The sequence below is a fragment of the Lagopus muta genome, chromosome 17, assembly GCF_023343835.1.
Source record: "Lagopus muta isolate bLagMut1 chromosome 17, bLagMut1 primary, whole genome shotgun sequence".
NCBI classification, from domain to species: domain Eukaryota; kingdom Metazoa; phylum Chordata; class Aves; order Galliformes; family Phasianidae; genus Lagopus; species Lagopus muta.
The window spans coordinates 6,963,686-6,983,322 of NC_064449.1; the positions used below are offsets into that span (position 1 = coordinate 6,963,686).

Below are 19,637 nucleotides of genomic sequence, written 5' to 3' on the forward strand. Positions count from 1 at the left end.
TTACACACCAGCAAATAAGACAACACCATAGAATGCATATTTCAAAAGACTGCAAAAACGGGAATTTATTTTTAATTTAAAAAACAAGCCGAGATTAAACTTCTCAATAAAAATTAGTCACAAAGCATTCGTGTTGTGATTTTTATTTTATTTTTGAAATGAAACCATTGTACATTGTACAAACCATAACTACCGATGGAATAAATAAGTGAAAAATTATACTGCTGTACAACACACACACACACACAAATCATAAGATGGAAAACGATTAGGTATTGAAGAAAACAAAATTCTTTACACCTTCTAACAGGCCCTTAGATATAAAGAACATTCCAAAACATGACAATGTTTATGTATGAAGATAGCCACCCAAAACCTTATTTTATACTGCCTTGTCAATTTTTTTTGTTGTTTTGTAAGTGCCAGCACTTTTTTTTTTTCTTTTTTTTGGAATGTTTAACAACTACTTTCCCAAGCATAAAAATTCCAAGGAATAGTTCTGCTATAAAATGTTTGGCTGAGTAAATCACTTATTTGGAAGGCCTTCCCACATGTTCCACAAACTCAGCTAATTTACTTGCTTGCTCCTAGTTTCTTTTTTTTTTTTTTTTTAATTTTTTTTTTTCTTTTTATGTTTTGTAACTGAAGCTCCAACATTCAGCACTGTAGCAAGGAAGCACTTCTTGAAATTTGCACTATTTCTAAAACGTTAGCTGTGTGAGAACTTTCAGTCATCTTGAAGAAAATTACATCTCTCCTTTTGCTCCACGTCTCAATGCTTTCAATAAAACCTTTTACAGAGAAAACAAGTTTCTGGTAGAGATAGGTCCAAGCCAAAAAACAAACAAACAAACAAAAAAAACAACCAACAAAACCAACTGGATTTAGATCTGGTTTCAAACCTCAGGCTGGTTTGAATTTGATGTTCTGGTTTGGTCCCATCTGTACTTTCTGGCATTAAAATGTGTTTAATCACATCTGTTGGCCCATAAATGTTATCAGGCACTTCACTAAGACTAATAACAGTCTTATACACTATTTTGGATTTCTTCATACCAGGTAATGCCAAAGTCTCTTCTCTTAGAGAATGACAATAACTGATCTAAGGAACCCAAATCTATCTGCTTGTTCAGCTGTCTGTTGTCACTAGAATCTCTGGTTAAAAATAAAAGTTCTGAGTGTATCCCATATAAGCTGTAAATGAAACATTACTATTTTAGAAATAAAGGCTCTAAGAATATAATTATGATGCCTTGTCTTGTAAGCCACAGAACAATGAACAGTTCCGAGCAGAAGCCACAGGAGAGAAAAGGAAGCTTATAATTAAACCTATTGATGTCAATAATGCCAATAAATGCTTCTATTTAATGAAAAATTTGAGGTATTTTTAGTGCTATTTATATATTTTATTTCTTCCTAAAGTACAGGAATTAGTTTCTAAACGAAAAATCTATTTATTCCCTTGGAAACTTCTACAAAATTAGAATTAAAAACTTGCTGTGATGCACCTGGAGATAGGGATTAGTAAAAATGACTGCTTATCAAAGGTGGCATCGGATTTGTTTTGCTTTAGCATTAAAAATAAAAAAAAACAGTAAAGCAAAAATATTTTAAAGTTTGAATCTTTCTAAATTTGACCATTTCATATATCAATAGAACTTCTCACAAAATATCACAAATCTGAATGTAATATACATACAAATCAATCATCATTGACCAGTTATCCACAGTTGAGGCATACACACAATTCAAGAGAGAATTCTACCATTTCATTGCATAAAGTTGTGCAAACATCATTTTTGGCTCCTCATTTCCTTATTTTCAGAACGTTAATGGACTTCGTGATCAGCCCAGAAATCCCAAGAACTTCTTAGGGAGCACACTTCTTTCACAAATGGTTTTGCAATCAAATTTTATTCAGTTAAAATCCAAAAAGTTTATTCCAACACAAAGGAAAAGTTGTGAAATTGAGTGTCATACGTTGTTTGGAATTGAATCCTACAAACATCCTATGGAACGCCAGTCCTGGCTCCCCCGCTGCCCTCCCTCCCCCCAGTTTCCCATTACTTTTCATAATAAAGTGGTAATTGCAGACGCAATCCAGTAGTCTAAGTGCAAGCCATTTTCACTATTGGAGAATTCAGAAATAAATAAGCCTGATGAAGAGCTAATTATGAAAATGTATCCACTGGAAGCGATTTATTTTTGTTTTCCTTTAAAAAAGTATTTACAGTTCTTTGCTTACAAACTATACGCAACCATTTTCATAGCTGTGAGATCATAGTTTAAATTCCAAGCTCCACCTCTCACATACAAAGTGAAGACAGACTAAGGGCCTGACCCAGCAATACACGTGTGTGCACATGCACCTGTGTGCGTGAGGAGAACTAAGTGAGAAGTGATTCCCACCGACACTGAGCAGTTCTAGCTGGGCACTCACCCTGGAAGATCAGGCCCCAAAGATGAGACCTTTGCAGATGGTTCTGCACTTCTAAACGCCACTGCTTTGAAGGGAGTTGCACATGCTTAGTGCTTTTCAATTAAGGTCAGCATAAGCACACTTTGACATAATTGTACAGGAAGGAACGTTTCTATCAGTGATGCAGAGACAACAGAAACAACAAGGCTTATTTACAAGACTTGCTGAAAGGAAAAAAAAAATCCCAAATACAGTATTAACCTGGAACACAGAAGTAAACATCTTATACAGAAACAGTACAATGAAATCCAGTTCAGTGAAAATCTCATATCAAAAAAGTCCAATTGAAAATAAATTCATTGTGCATCGATCCTTTTGATCCTATTTATATACATAGTGGAACTCTTCTGTAAAGCAAGTTGTACCCAGTACAGAGATCTGGACCTAATACCTAAGTATTTTAACTGTTGTGTTACACTATATATTCAGATCTGGACTATAAATGGTAAACAGATCATGTTAACTTCTGATGAAGTTAAGTATTTAGAAGACCAAATTTACAGTTGCGAATGCCATGCATTCAATAAATGATCTCCACTATAGCTGCTAAAATAATATATCAAGCTCTTTTCTCTCCTTGGACTCCAAGAGTGAAAATGGCTTCCTGATTGGTATCTGTTAAAATTTAAGCACCAGGGATTTAAAAATTAAAAATAAAACAAAACAACCCCCCCTCCAAAAAAAAAAAAAAAAAAAAAAGCAAAAAAAAACAAAAAGCCTTTCTACATGGTATTATACAAACATAGGTCACTTTGCAAAGGAGACAGTTGCAAAACAACTTTTAAAAGTCAAAAGTTAGCACTGTTTTCAGAACACAAGGCACAAAACAAAAGCAGACATCGCGCCAGAACAATGAACTTCACATGAAAGCTAATACCTGACCTGTACCATCCTTAAATATCTTACAATGTTAAATAGAGAAATGAAAAAAAAAAAAAATACAGCAGCAACATAATCGTAATTTTGACTTTAGAAACAGTGCGTAGACCCCTCCTGAGTTGTTTACTCCAACCATTTCAGAGACAGTAACTTAAAAGTTCTCAATGTTTGTTTCACAGGAAAAAGTTTTCAGTGTCTGAGAAGTTAAACCTTTGTTAGGCTTTCTTGGATTTTTGCTTGGTAACTTGAAAAGTTAGGAGTTCTGTCCTCATCCAAGAGAAGATGCTTAAGTAAGGTTGTTCTAGAATTAAGCCCACTGATGTACCTTACATAAAAACTGACCAGAAAAAAATCTATAGTCTAAATCTCTTCAACGTTTTGTTGGGAAGCCTCTACTTTCATCTTTTTAGAAGGTGGCACTCCTTCAGAGTCCTTAATGGCAGGGGGGAAAGAAAAACAATCATGTTATCATTGCATTGAATTTCACGTGCCATAAACATCAAACAAGAAGCAAGAAATCCCCTGGTGTGTCACTCGTGAAACACAAAGCATCCTTGGATAAGAGAATGATGTGACCAAGTCAATTTGCTTCCAAAAATCACTCCCCTACTTACATCTTCCTTCAGCTTTTCACCACATTTGTATTCTCTATTCAAAAGGACTAATTTCTAGTTCCAGGCCAGATGCCTTGGTGATTGTTCCAGGCAACAGCCTTGATGCATGGTTATACCCAGACTTCCCTCAACTGCACACCTGAGCATAACTCCACGTGCACATGAATTTGCTCCTGCTATAGCCAAAGCAACCTCGACAGGACAGAACATGAAACATTTGGAAAGACTAAGGAGGCTCTGTCTGAGGCTCCCAGCGTGAACAGAACAATTACAATAATTTCCTTCTTCCATCCATCTGGATTTTTTTCAGTATTCTAGGCAAGTCAACATGAGAACACCTTGTCAACAGAATCTAAAAACAATTCACTTTCCTAGCTGCTGTATGAGTTTTCTTTGATAGAAAGCATTTTACATCTAAATTGTCCTCAAAGGGGTCTTGACAGTTGGTTAGGCCCAGACCATTTGTTAAGGCTAAATTTTACTATTTCCCTATAAAACTAACACAGCCTGGTGCTGGAATATGAAAAGTAAACCAGAGCAGTTGTAGTACTGCTCATCAAATTATCTGAAATGCAAGAAGGCAAGCAAATTAACCACACCACCAGGCATACATACGTCTAATACTCTATGGCTGCTTTATTCCCACTGCATTAGGAAATGAGCCTAAATATACAACTGGCCTCCTTTCATTTGCTTTTTGGTAAAAATGTTCTTTTTTCAAATCCTAAGTAATTGGGCTTTTGTGCTTAAGGTTACCTGAGAGTTTTTTGATGCCTCTGTAAGTATATCGTTCTCTCCAGAGGACTGAATTTCTGCTTTCTCTGAACTATTCATGGAATTTTCCATTGAAGACTGTGAATTCTGTTCATCAGAGGTATCTGAAATTTCAAGAAATTATTATCAACAAAAGCATTCATCAGGAAATAAAAATTCCACTCCCATTAACGATAACATATATAACAACACAAAGATAATGAATTAATTTCAAACTCCATAATCAAAACCACTCACTACTGCCACTTTACAAGGCCTTTGCCTTCATGCTACCGGCAGCATACAATTGCTGGACTCAGTCCCTAGAGGGAGCTAAACTCTCACACACCCGTAACAGAACTAACGCAGTGCTATCAGCGAACAAGCTCCAACATAAACTTTGCAAAGGGCTGAATGAATGCAAGGAAAATTACTTTGAACAAGAAGTAAGAGGCAGCTACAGAAAAAGGCTCCGTTGTGATCGTTAGTGGATCCCTGTGTAGCAACACTAGCAACGGGTGGTTTTTCATCATTGCTTCTCCCTTTTGTTTTACAGGAAAGCACTCAGGAACAAATCCAGAGAACTTGAGAGAACTTGGTATGATTTTCTTTGAATCCAAATTTAGTCAGGTGAGCACGCATGCTACATAGCATCTTCACACAAACGAGTTCAGGCAGTATCAGGCCTAGGAGTAAATCTTTACATTTCACTCTATCACAAACATTCTCGTTGAGATGCTCTTTGAAGCATTCTGTTTTATTCCTGTTTGGTGATGATTGAGTTGTTGTAATTAATCCCCATTAACAGTGGCAACTTCAACGTAATCACTGCAGTATTACACAGATAAAAGCTCTATATTTAAATTGGTTTGTGGATCTACTGAGCTAAGGACTTAATCAGGAAGGCATAATTTAATTGCTTTGCTATGGAAAGAATTCTGCAACCAAATAATTAGAACGGTGTTAAGGACATATTTTATCTCTTACAATGGGGATAAAGACAGTTATCTTCCACAGATCATAAATACAGAACATGTTTCAATTACCCAAACGCCATTTAAAGAGTGAGGTTCACAACAATCTCTTAATCCACGCGCAGTTTTCATCTGTACAACTGCAGCTTTTAGAAAATAGGACAGAATTCAGAAGTAACTTTTGAATAACTAGCAATGTTAAGAAAAAATGCAAAACAATTTTAGCTTACACAATTAAAAATTCAATACAATTTAAAATATCTCACCTCCATTTTACTTTCACACTAGGTAATGAACATCTCTTACAAAAGAGTAAGAGTACAACAGTAACTCTAAGGTTTGTGTGATTAAATGGTAACGGTCACTTTTTAAACATTATTTCAAATTAATTCTTCTTTCAAGACTGAGATTATGACAACAAACTCTTTTGTTTGTTTCCTCTCTAAAAAGGACTTGAGTGTCAATCTGGCCCTTCCTGTTGAATGGAAGAATGACTGGTAAGCAAGAGTTCATGGTTCATTTTTATTTAGGTGCTGAGAATTCAGAACCATTTATTTCAAGCTGTTATAACTCAGTCCTTAGAATGGACAAGCAAATAAAGGATAGCACTCTAAAGGGTAACAGTGTTTGCTGGCTTTAAGGGTGCTCTTTCAGCTTACCTTCTGAACCAGGTTGCTCCTTTGCTTCTGACTGAGTTTCATCAGACTTTACTTCAGTGCCATCTGCTTGTGTTGCCAAATTCTGTTCTGGTGCTGGACTTGAATTGCTACTGTTTTCTTGTTTTATTGGAGAAGCATCAGCTATTGAACTCTGGTTGCTATTGTCATCTGTTAACAAAAGAGATTTAAACAAGAAAGTCCAATTTGACAAGATCTGAATAAAAAGCACAACATAATTGCCTCTTTTTAATGTTCTTCCTGTAATATCCTGATAATGCAGGATATAGCCTAGCTTGTTGGAGACCAAGCACAGCAGCGTTTACACTCACACCAGGCTTACTCCGTACCACCACAACTTCTGCTCTTGCAGCACATGCTGTAATTACATGAGTTTTCTAAATGCTGTAAATAAATACAATAAAACAGAGAACATTTACTTCAACCTCTTTTAAAGAACCCATAACTTTGTAATGTGAATAAAACAGGCTAACTGGAGCCACCTCATTTTATAGATCAGCTAACAAAGGGCCAATTAAATATTCATGCTAAAAATTTCCTTTGTATCACTACAATGATGAGCAGCTGGTTTCAGAAGGGTGTCCCAAGGTCAAAAAGCTCACAGTGCTACCAAAGCACAATGTAGCAGCCAGTCCTAAAAGCAACAGCATCTTAGAAATAATTTCTCTGAATGCTCTCTAGACTCGAGAAGCTCGATGATAAAAACTTTCTGCAACACAGATCAGGAATCGTGCTGCTTGTGCCCTCCTTTTGTAAAACCAATGGCAGCAGTTTAAATATCTCAGCTAATACTTTATGGATAGCAGTGAATCTTACCGTAATCTTTAAACCAGTCTAACTGGGGGAACTGAGACTGAAACCCTGATCCCTGAAGAGAAGTAACCCAGCAAAACATTAATTAAGTTATTAGCATGTTAGGTGATCCATCTCCCTCTGCATCTGTACAATCACTACATCTAAAGGACTTCAGAAACACATAGCCAGTGCTGGACCACCTCTTGTCAGAACAGCTTGAAGACAAGATTAAGCTTACAGCAAAATTGTACAATATGGGTTAAAAACACAATTAAAAATGACATAACACTTGTTTTATATTCAATTCATCGATGGGGGTAAAAGGCTTAAGAATATTAAATTATTAAATTGGAAGTTTGCAACATGGATGAAAAATTAATCCAGTCTGTGAATAACATACTCAGTCCCTTAATCACAAGACCATACTCACTGCAAACACTGCAAAAACGAATCAAGTAGCAATAAAAATGCAAATAAAGCTGAAGTGAAAAAAATTACATCCTTCCAAAACACGATCCTCTCTTAGCAGCTCAAACAGTGCTGCGTTCTCAACCATAATTGCTATCCAAACACCTAAAAGGAAAAAATTAAAATAGAGCTGTGCATGTTCCTTTGTCATAAATGCCATACTAGCAGTCAACAAGTTGCAGGGTTTTTTTGTTTTTGTTTTTAAACTGTCTGACTGGGAAGCAAAAAACATTTTCTTAGCCAGTTCATTTCACCAAGTCAAGGCAGAAAGAAGATGCAGGAGAACCACAGCTTGCTCTCTTGACTCTCACTGAATTCTGCTCTGACTCTCTTCTTCCCTTAAATAACTACAGAACCTATACAAACAATAGTAGGTGCCACCAAGGCTTTGGGGGTCTTCCGGTTCCGCAAGCAGCAAGCTTGACAGTTATATTTACTCAGCGTAAGTAGGAGCATAACATTTGGATAGTAGACTTTGACAGTTTTATTTTCACATATAGCTCCACTAACATATTCCCTCCATGTACAGAGACCCAAAAAAAGGCATTTAAACAACTGTTGGGACATCCACAGAACAGAAATCCAAGGTAAAGAGCAAGTATCTGACGCCATTCTCACTTTGATTCAAACTGAGCAACGGAGGATTTGACACAGTTAGCTTACACTTCCCCAGCAGTGTAATAGGGTAATTTGTGCTGACCTTCTCCCACTCACCATGCATGTCCATCATCCCTGGAGAGGAGCTGTTCTCTGGAGTTGTCACCTCGGAGCCACATTTTTCATCTTTGCCTTTCTTCTTATTCTTATTTTTCTGAAAAACAAAAGGTACCACTAATGACACGGTCACTATAAAGAACAGAAAAACCAAAAACCACCACAAGAACAGAATAATGACAACAAGCAAAGTTCAAAAAAATTTAAATATGAAGCCCTTTCCACTCATTACTTCTGTGAGCACCTAACTTCAAGGGAGAAACAAACGAAGGAGATAAGCGCTGATGATATCAATAATGAATCGGTCCTGGTAATGGCAGGGCTGTCTTTTTAATTGTGCACTTTGTGACACAAAACACCAGGGCACACAGGTTTTTACCCAGACATTCTAGCAGCAGTTAGCATTTAATCATTTTTTTTTTTTTGTCTTTAAACTGCACTATTTTTGTAAAAATAGAAAAAAAAAGTACAACAGTTCTCAATACTGAGAACTCAATACCTCCTCCTGTCAGCTGAGAATCAGAGGCACAATGATTCAACAGCTTGCCAAAACCTACGGTAAGAACTAGGGAGATGCCGGCAGGTAACTTTGTAACCAACTGTAAAAGCAAGGTCAAAAGAATCTCTGCCATATGGGGAAAAATGAGGAACATTGATGGGGGCAGGGCTGAAGATTCACGAGCTACCCGATTTCTGACTGCTTAACTCTGCTTACTTTATGGGTTACACATATCACCATACTGCTACCAAACTCAGTGCATGCCCCCCTTTAGATTAGGAAGCTTCAGAACACACCCAGCCAACAGGAGTGTGTTCATAACAGGAATGATAACAGATTTAGGATTTTGACACTGAAGAGAAGGCTTTTTACCTTTCTCAACAACCTATGCTGCAGAAACCTCTTCCTTCTCTATATCTAATGCTGTTCCTTCATTAAAATTCAACAATGGATTAAGAGAAATCAGACTGGTGTAAAATAGAGCATACACAATATAGTCCTACGTGGACAATAGGTCACAACAGGCTCGTGACCAAACAGCAGCATGGACTGCAAGCAGTAAAACAAAGGAAGAGACATTGGCATCCATCACGTGGGAAATCCGCGTCTGCTAAGGGATGCAGCATTTTCAATTAAGAGGTGACGTAATCAGTCTCACAGGAGAAAGAGCCAGCTGCACTGCTTTTGGAGGATTCTGCACGCCTGCTGAGAAGACAATTAAAAGCCCGACTGTAGGAAGGCCGCTCACCAACCCTTGTATTTGGTTAAGACAACGTTCTCCAACAAGGGAAGGAAATAAAATCAAACAGTCTAAGACCGAAGAAGAAATTCGACAAGCGAGATCTGGAAAGATTTTTCCCTTCACGTCACATAGACTATCAGGCTTTCCTAATTGCTTTATTACTTCAGAGAGAGCAAATGAAAGGACCCAGATTATATTCTCTAATACATAAAATAGAGGTGAAACCACACAGACTTCTTTATCCTTGCAAAATGGAAGTTCAGAGGGGAAGACCTCTCAGCTTTTCTGAAAGTAAGAGAACACATCTGGCACAAGAGAGGTACTGAGAAATTACTGAGCAATTTCAGCTGAAAGGTGGGTTTGAGGGGTTGTTTTTCATTTAAAAAAGTTCAACCATCAAAACAACGAGGTTCCACAACAGCCTTCAAAAACTAGTTGAAGGACAGAGCTTAATTCCAGTTCAAAGAAATAACAAAGTGACTTTGGAACATGTGAATGGCAGGGGGGGCTGAAGATTATAGCTCAAAAAACATCAATTAAACTCTGCATATAGACACCATATATGAGCTCATTCTGACTCTAGGTTCCAGTCACTTTGCAAATTCATCCACAAACTCAACAGAAATTCTATTTCAAGCTTTCATAGTACCCATCATTTTCAGAAGCCACGAGCCTAAGTAACTTCTCTCCCGGCACACAGCTTCCTGTCCCACACTGGAAATCAAGACCAAACATTCAATAAGTAGAAAGATAGAACAAATATCTGTAAAGAAATCAGAAAAGCTTCCCAATTCAAAAATGGTTATTTTGCAGAGATGCTGCTCAAGCTCTGAAAGATGACAGAAGGCTTACCACAACTCCGACTGTTATGTAAGCCTGTGGTACAACCAAAGGCACCAGAAGAAATAACCTCAAGTAAAACAACATCAATTGACCACAGGTCTTGAATTTGGTCTTTGAGTCAATTTTGAGACAACTGTAATACTGCCTCATCTGAAAGCTGTACATTCATAGGATATACATATATCCTGCTGCACATTTAATTTACTGTGGAACCATGGCTTAATTTTATCTCTACAACAGAACCTCTATTATAAGTTACAAGTAAAACTGATACTGAAAAACAGTTTTTATTTATTATTATAATCAACTTTGACTTTTACATTTGTTATTTCTATGTCATTATATTATGGCAAATGAACAGTGCACACCAGAATATAAACATGATGCATACACCAAACATTTATCAAAAACAGATGTTACATTAGAAGCCCATGAACCGTACTGCTCGGGCTGGCTATCTTAATACAAGAGATATCGGCTCCACTGAGGTTTGGTACTTTTACTTCAGTGTTTTGTGCCTGCCTTCTTCAGCAAAACACGAATAATGCACAGACAATACACTGCAAGTGCCTCCTTCCCCTTCAAGCATCAAAGAGAAAGAGGAACAACGTCACTGATATCTTGTTTCCATCCTCACCCCCATCAATCATTATGTTGAAGAATGTTTCAAAATCAGTTTCAAGACAACTGTGTAACAGTTATCTGAGGATTGATACAAGTTGACTCTGAAGACTTGCCACCTAATGAACCGTCAATATCACTTCTTGCAGCAATCAACCTTGTCTCTAGAGCCGTTCCATCCAAAGGCTCCGGGGACCCACACCAGACTTAGCTTAGAAGCTCAAAGAACAGACAGCATCTTTTGTTCAGCTTTCCCTGAATGTGAGTCTCTACACCTTGAAGAATGCCAGCCATCTGCAGGATACTTACATCATCGACCTTGGGCTCTGTTACTGGCACCCATTTGTAAATCCGTAGGGATGTGTCGCCAACCGTCACCCACTTCTTCTCCCTGTAAAATTACAATACAGGAGAAGTTAAAGTTGAAATTTGTATTTAAAACGAAGCGATCTACTATTGTAAGTTGTCAAGGATTTAAATAGGCTAGTAAGTAGGATGATCTCTATTACATCGTCTTTAGAACTGCATTTTGCAAATTGTTCTCTGCATTTCAAACGTTTCTCAGAGCACTGCTAACCTCCACATTTCTGAGGGCTGTTACTTGACTGGTGAGTAACTGCAGTAGCAGTAATAACATCAGCACTAACAATTCAACTAAGAAGAGCAGCTAATGAAAATGCAGATTTAACACTTAGAATTTTCTAGAGAGCAGAAGCAGTTTTAGACAGACCAGCGTGTGTTGATTATCACGAAGCTGCTTAATGGTATTAAAAAACTAAATGCATTTTGATCATTTGAAGTTTCTTTCTGGGTAGAAATTTGCTTCTAGCAATTTAATAATCGCTCAACACTCCTATCAGATAAGTCTGAAGCCCTGGCCTTAGAACCAACAGCCCTACTGGTACCGCTATGGGCTGTGATGCAGAATTCAGACTCAGGAAAGCCTGGCTAGCTTGGATAGGGAAGGCTGAGTGCACTATCAGGGGGGAAACGCATAACCTACAGCACTCTGCAGACCCCTGCCAGCCAGCCATGAAGTCATAACACTGACAAATTGCAAAGGAAACGTGACCGGAGGGTGTCACTGCATTGGGGGTCACAGAGTGCGGAGATGGAATGGATGCTGAGCACTCAGTTACAGGAGGAACTCCTCGAGCTCTCTGCATGAGAACATTAAAGGAAGGTTCAGAACGTCAGAGAAATTTCATCCCGCCTCTGTGATCAGTTCTCAGGTCACAGATCACCACTGCTGGTTCCTGGGTTTGCAACAGAGCTCTGCAAACGGATCAGTTTAAAGCTACCAAGGACTAATTCCCTTAAATATTCAGGAACATTTGAATTTAATTTGGCATGAGACCTCAAGCATTTTTGTTATTTCATTTTTAAAAACACATTTAAATTGGTTTTGGAATTCTGGAATGTACAGATTAAAATAACAATAATGTACTTTGCAGGATGGGAGAAGCTGGATGTGACTTCAAATACATATGTGATATCTCCATTTTTAGAAAGGGCTTCCAGCATCTAAAGCAGCCACATTGTACAAATGCCACAAACATCCTCCTTACTACTTGTTTTAGCTATGAAAGCCAACCCTGTTTGTTTCTCCTTTAGAGGAGACACTTCCCTGTTTAAAAAAAGAGAAGCTATAAATGACAATTGGAGCATTTTGGATCTGTCCACAAGTACATTTCAATTAAAGCGCAGAACTGTTTCAGATCTGTTTCTTTCCCAAGGTTCTTCCTAGAGCAGCTTTTGCTCTGTGTGTTTAGATACATCCATTTATGTACACTAGATGGCTGAAGTATGTCAAGAAACAATGTTAGACTAATTTGGAGCTCTACTGCTTGGGTGATAAAAATGAGAGTGGAGATGAGAGCATGTCAGTAATGAGAGCATACTTAATTGTGAAGACATGACCATGATGTATACATTTTTTAAGAACACAAGTCAAACTAAGCTCATTTCTAGTTTGGAAAACCTTTGAAGTCATGGAAATAAAACCAGTTGGGCTTTTGGTTTGGGTGTAGGAGAGGTGAATAAATCTTTCTTTTTTTAAACCAAGATTTCAGCCTTTTCCTATAGCAAAATATTACTTAGAGATGCTGCACTGGAAAACCAAAAGTTCAAGATACCTGTTAGCATCTCAAAGCAGCCTCACACAGCATCTTCACTGGACAGACTGTAGAACACAGGAGGAAACCTATATTAGTAACTTTTCCTTCTAGTATTTAAGTTAGCCCTGACATTTTAATTCTTTTGAGCTTCTAAATACCACTGATAACCTTCAGCTACAGGGATTTTTTTTTTTCTGATTTCAATACATAGTAATTCAGACATCAATGGGAATAGGGATATTCTGTGATGGAAGTACACCAACATCCCAATCCTGCAAACACGATTAAAAAGAAAACCAGACATCAAACTGCTGTTATTCAAATATTTTACACTGTAAGCATTTGCAGCATTGTCAGTTTAAGACTAGAAAAGTATTAACAGGAAAAAAGATGGCAGCACAAACACAAGGCTGTTAACAAAGAAATGTAATGATTTTCAGACATTTAAGATCAACAGCACAAACTCCAGAATTTAAGATGTGTATGGCAAACACAAAGCTCAGGTTATTATCTGTAGCATTTACAGTATTTCCATTAAGAATCAACACAAAAATCACCCCCCCCCAAACCAGTCCTACTCTGAATCCTCATGTTTTATCTTTTGTGTAAAGTCACCACTGCTGAACACGGACGCTGCTTTTTGTTTCTTTAGAGCTGACAATTTATTTGCACTGCCTACAAAAACTGAAGTTTGCTAAGTGCTGCCCAGATCAGTAACTATTCTCAGAGACCAGTTGCTGGAGTGGAATCGTGGCATTTGTGAGCTCCTGTCCCCTTTCTGTTGGGAAACACATCCCACCCACAAAACCCATCTGCTGCTGAATCCATTTATCCTGAGATGCTGCCCAGATCTGCACCTGCTGATGCTGTTTCACCTTTGGTAGGCAACCACTGGGTTAGAATTTCTATGGCACTGTACTCCATTACAGACACTGATCCACACGTTGAGCAGTGGACTGGAAAAGGTGAAAGCTCACCATCAGCCTGACAGCTCACCAGGCTAAAAGTGTGGCAGTTCTCAATTTCACCTGTCCACATCTAACTAACAAACTCCATAGTTTCACTATACATATATATATATATATAAAAACTATTTTTTTTTCTGATTTCAAGACTTCTGTTTGCCCATGAATGACCCAAACGCAAAAACAAAGGAAATGGTGTAACTTAAAATACATACTATAATTGCCCTTGCTGTAATCTTCCACACTGAAAAGTATCATAAACATTTTGGTTACAGTCAATGCAGAAACGAGATTACACAATGGAAACAAAACCCATGTGTGTATCTGCAACCGTGTTGAAGCATTTTTAAATTCTGAACCATATCTGCACAGCACTTTAAGGACAGCCAAGGATAGGTAGGGTAAGCATTAATATCAACATTTCTTTAGTGGTTATGCCCAAGGCATCTTAATATCCTGGAAGTTATATAATTATATACTCATTTTCCCATTTCAAATAGCCCAAGACACTTAAATGTATTTATATTTTGTTTATTAACACTAAAGCTCCAAAATTGAGTATAAATGCCATGTATAAAAGTAATAAACTGGTGAGCAAACACGGCAGTGTATATTACACTCATACATAAAGTGTCAAGGCAGCTTTTGCAGCAGCGACAAGTGCTAGAAACATTTGATGGCACAGAAACAGAAAGCCTTTGCTGCCAATATATCATCATTCAAGAAAAGGCTTTCACGCCTGTTTGGCTTTTTCCCGTGACTACCATTCATCACAGCGCTTTGTATTTACACAAGGATCTGCTCCCACATACCCCATCTTCTGCTGATGATCACGAAGTGACGTCATAATGCTGAATTTATCACATCACACTCACTTGCATTGCAACAGAGTTTGGTGAAAATCACAGAATTATGACCTCCCTGTGGGATCAAGCAAAGGAGAAAGGGGGATGGGAAAGAAAATGCCATTATTATACACACAAAGTGCTGTCAGATGCACAAATAAAATGTTTTTGAAATGGAAGCTTGCTTTCAGAGCACGCCTATTTCTATGCAGATGTTTGTCCAGTGACTAACGTGAAGTAGCACCAAATACACAGGGTGTTTCTTGACCATGCTGCAAATACAATGAAGTATAAAGCAGTGCGAGTGGACAAACAGTAATGGTCAAACACGAATGGTCAAGGGCTGCTTCTCTCTAACTTCAGCCAAGCATGCTGCAGCAGCAGCCTCCAACTCGTACGTGCCAGCACGGTTTTAACAGAGTTCTGTTGAGTTCCACGTTGTAGCACACAGCCTCTTACAGTAACGAGAAACACAGTTTACACGTGACAAAATTCTACCTTTTACATACATCCAACTTGCACTGAAGTCAGCGAACATGTTCTGGCTCAAAAAGAAATAACCATGAGCCAGAAAATCCATATTGTAATTCATCCATGGTAACTGTGTTTGGACTGCTAGAGTACTTCAGAACAGTTCCCTCACACACCGGGTATTTTTACTTCAGCTGCCACCAGGCAAACTGCAGCCTTTGCAGGCAGCCACAGGGCCACCACAGCCTGGCCAACAGGGCAACCTGGCAGCAGCATCCCTCTCCAAAGACATCATATTAAGAAGTTCTGTATCCTAACGAGTTTTTGAAGTGAAATCTATTTTAAGAAGGTAGCAAGGGCAGGGAAATCTGCAGAAGCTCCTTCGCAGAGCATTATATACCATGTAAAAATATTTTAGCAAGCCTGAATGGAGACAACAAATGGACAGCCACACTGTCTAGAAGTTCTACTATAGCTAGCTACAGCAAGAGATCCCAACCTACATTATCAGTCACATCATCTCATGGCCTATGGTTACTCTGCATCTTTTACACAATGTGCTTTGTTCTAAAGTCATGCCTCTCCTACAACCAGTTCTTTTCTGTAACAGATGCATAGCACTTTCTGATACTACTTCCAGCGGTGGTCCAAGCTCATCTCTTCTTTATGACATTATGTAAAGCTTGTCGATGACAAGTCAGTACAACAAGTTTTCCTCATCCTGCTGCATTCTCTCGACCAGGATCCCTATTCCCAGCAGCCAAATTGGGGCAGAAATGTTTGTGCATCTGTCCCAAAGTTCAGCACTCCAGTACTTGCCTGCTACATCACACTTCCTTCTGCAAAAAACTGTGCTTTATTTCATTTAATAAATCCAGCATCTGTGAGAGCATTTCCACTGCTTTCCTATGCTGGCTGAGGGCACAGTACTTTTTGCCCCTCTCTTGTTGAGAATCTGCACATACCTATCAACCTTTAAAACACAAATAACCCTGTACCTTTTACATCTCACATCACTACATTTATTCTTAGTTTTTCTTCCAGCTAGACTGAAAGAAAAGTAAGTATGGTTAAAAAGAAAGTTCAAAAACTCTCGGTTATGAAGATTTAACGCTGCTGCCACATAAATGCAACACAACCATGTATCCTGCAAGACACGTGCTGGATGTTTTCTAAAATAGAAGCTCATTCACGGGAGTGGTTTAAACAAAGGAGATAAGGCTGCATTAATCTCAAGATAAAATCCTAACAACTTCACTGTTTACTACTCTCAGCCAAGCTGCAGTAACACCAGAAGCACCAGGCTCCCTACCAACACGTGAAGACAAGCAATGTAGGGCACACTGTCTAAGAATGCAATGTGTATTTTCCAAGGAATGGAGTCTGCCCTGATGGAAAGCAATTTCCCACGTGCCCATATGGAGATGTGGCAACAGGAGCACACAACAGCACTGCAAAGCAAGGCTGCCTTCCCACATCAATAAAGCAGGGCAGCACGCACTGGAGCCATTCAACATTCACAGTATGCACGACCTGACTCTGCTCCTGTTTGGTTCAGAAATGCAGCACTCCAAGTGCTCGTGTCCCAGAAAACTCTGTTGTAAGCAAGGTATTTTAATCTTCAGTGGCTGCATCTCCACAGAAGAGCCGTGGATGGCAACAAATTGCTCCCATTAAGCAAATGAAAATGCACACTTGAAATTGCCTATGTGGCTCCTCTAAAGATGCAAGAATTCCTGGCGCATAAAGTTCAGTTTCACAGCACAAGTCTTCTCAAAACACAAGTGTTCTTAAGCCACAGAATACTGGCTAATTTCCCCACTGTTCTTGACTGCAGGTGGGAGGGAATCATGAGATTCACCATCAATCCATAATTGCCTTAAAAAATAGGAAAAATGGATCAAGGAGATACTTGTGAGATGCACACACAAAAAGCCACATGAATACTTCTAACCATAACGAGAAGAAATTGATAGATTTATAGATTGATAGTTGCATGATTCTGTGCAGTAACCCTTGAAATTGCACACTCGTCCAATCTATTAGTTTCATGGCTTCGCTGCCCTCTTTAAAGTTTTAATAAAAATAAGTTTTGTTACTTACATACATATATACTTATACACATTTTTTTATTTGTGGGCCAAGACAATTCTTCTTCACCCAACACAGCCCAGACAATCCCAAAGCTTAGACACTCATGCTTAAAGCAAGGTGGTTCTGGTGAGGGTTAAAGCATACAAAATCTGTCAGTGCCATAAGATTTGTTTCACAGGTGAAGCCGTAGCAACTGACTTGATGGCAGAGTGCCCTCACCGAGGGAAAAAGAACCAGACAAATCTTTTGAATGATCAACTCCTGCTTCTGCCCCTCTCCAACATCCACAAACCAGGACTCAAAGGAGGTAAGCTGCGCTCATGAATGAAATACCTACATCCAAAATAGTACAGTCCCACACAGCCAACAACGTGGCTGTGTGATCAGAAGCACCGTCTCATCACTGCACGCGGTTCGAACCCTTTGAAGCTGACCCGTCATTAAACAAACAGCTCTTAAAAACAGCAGCAAGCAGAAGAGAGTTCCTGAACACGAACTGCACTGCCGGGCTGCTCGGCTCCATACACAACGGGTGGATTCTCTGAAATCCCCATCCCGTGCCCGGCATTATCAGGCACACGTTCTGTCCTTTGTGCAGCTCTGGCCAACTGGCCCATAATTGTGCTCAAGAAGGAACAAATTCATGCCTCCAGAAAAAGCAAGCATGCCTATTTCTGTTATCTTTAACAAAACCTAAGCAGCGTCTGTGACGGTAACAGAAACACTCCTTATTTTGTCACAGAAAGACAAGGCTCTCCATGGGTTTCAAACATTTAAACGCTTTCAAAGCTCCACACAAAAGACACAAAGACTCCAACTCAGTGGAGAAAGAGGGCCAGGGTGGCACAGCTCCTTATCCCACCTGGAAACACCGCAACAACAGTGCGAGCACATCGTTCCAACACCTCGTGCTGATTCCCACGATACGAGCAGGGAAAAAAAAAAAAGACAAAAGGAGAAAATGCCCAAACACGCTGCAGGCCTAAGGAAAGTGCCCCGCTCCAGCCTTTAAACACACAACAGGACAAACCAGGCGGCACGTATTCCCTCTCCTGCTTCGCTCGGGGTCGCGGCCGCACGGCGTTACGCGGGGAGGCGCCCGCGAAGCTCCACAAACCTCGCGAAGTTGTTGGCTTAACGCACAGCTCGGAAAGTTGCGGGGTTAAGGGATACGTGGGAATTAAGAGCGGGCTGCTGGAGTTTCACAGCCGGGTTCGGAACGCTCTTTGAGAAGAAAGACGCTCCCGAGGAGCAGCGCCGCACGGAGCCCTCCGCGCACAGACCGGCCGAGGGGCTCCGGGGCGATGCGGGCTCCGGGCCGGGGGTCGGCCGCACAATGGAGCCGCCTCACGCCGCCGCCGCCGCCTCCGAGTGACGGGCAGCGGCGAAATGGCTTCTGGGTGCCGCCGCTCCCCGCCCCCCGCGGCCGCCCGCCGGGCTCGGGCCCCCGCGGGGCGCTGGGGAGAGGAAGGGGGAGCGGCGCGGGGTCCCGGCGCGGCGCGGCCCGCTCACCATTTGCGCACTTTCTCGATGGCCGCCATCACCCGCTTGATATCATCCTTCGCCCGGCTCCGGGTCTCGGCCCGCACCGACCGGCCCGACATGCTGCTGGGGCTTCGTGGAGGGAGGGGAGGGGCAGGGCGGCGGCCTCGGCGGCGGGAATGCGGCGCTCGGCGCGGCTCGCGGCGTCCGTCCCTCCGTCCTGCCCGCACGCACAATGCTCCCACGGCTCGGCTCGCTTCGGCGCCGCTCGGCTCCGCTCGGCGCCGCTCGGCTCCGCCCGCCCGCCGGGGCCCGCACGCTGCGCACGCGCAGCCCGCTCCGCCGGCGGCAGCCCGCGCGCGCGCGAGGCGGGAGGGGCGCCGCGAGGAGATCCGCCGATGGCGGCGGACGGCGGCTTTGTTGGCGGAGGACGAAGGGTTTCCTGCGAAGTCAAACATCTGCGCGGGATGGGACGCTCGCTGCTCCGCGACACGCGGTGGCTGTCGGGTTTCTCAGCTGCCTCAAGTGATTCCGGCCGTTTCTGTGAGAACGCGAGCAGCGATACAGCCGTAGAGCCGTAGAACGCCCCGAGTTGAAAGGCACTG

The 19,637-nt window shown here is 40.7% G+C and overlaps 1 protein-coding gene across 2 annotated transcripts; it reads right to left on the minus strand.

The window, feature by feature from the left end:
• Positions 1-591: 591 nt before the first annotated feature.
• BCL7A (BAF chromatin remodeling complex subunit BCL7A) lies at positions 592-19,315 on the minus strand. Of its 2 annotated transcripts, XM_048964181.1 has the most exons (7): positions 19,063-19,125; positions 14,953-15,061; positions 11,368-11,449; positions 8,354-8,450; positions 6,359-6,526; positions 4,729-4,850; positions 592-3,790 (listed from the first exon to the last, which is right to left on the minus strand). In XM_048964181.1, the coding sequence occupies exons 2-7, from the start codon at positions 14,985-14,987 to the stop codon at positions 3,719-3,721; spliced, it is 576 nt and encodes a 191-aa protein (XP_048820138.1). In that variant the 5' UTR covers positions 14,988-15,061; positions 19,063-19,125; the 3' UTR covers positions 592-3,718. The 2 variants fall into 2 exon arrangements, with proteins under 2 accessions (XP_048820138.1, XP_048820137.1); XM_048964180.1 differs by lacking the exon at positions 14,953-15,061 and having other exon boundaries at positions 19,063-19,315.
• Positions 19,316-19,637: the final 322 nt, after the last annotated feature.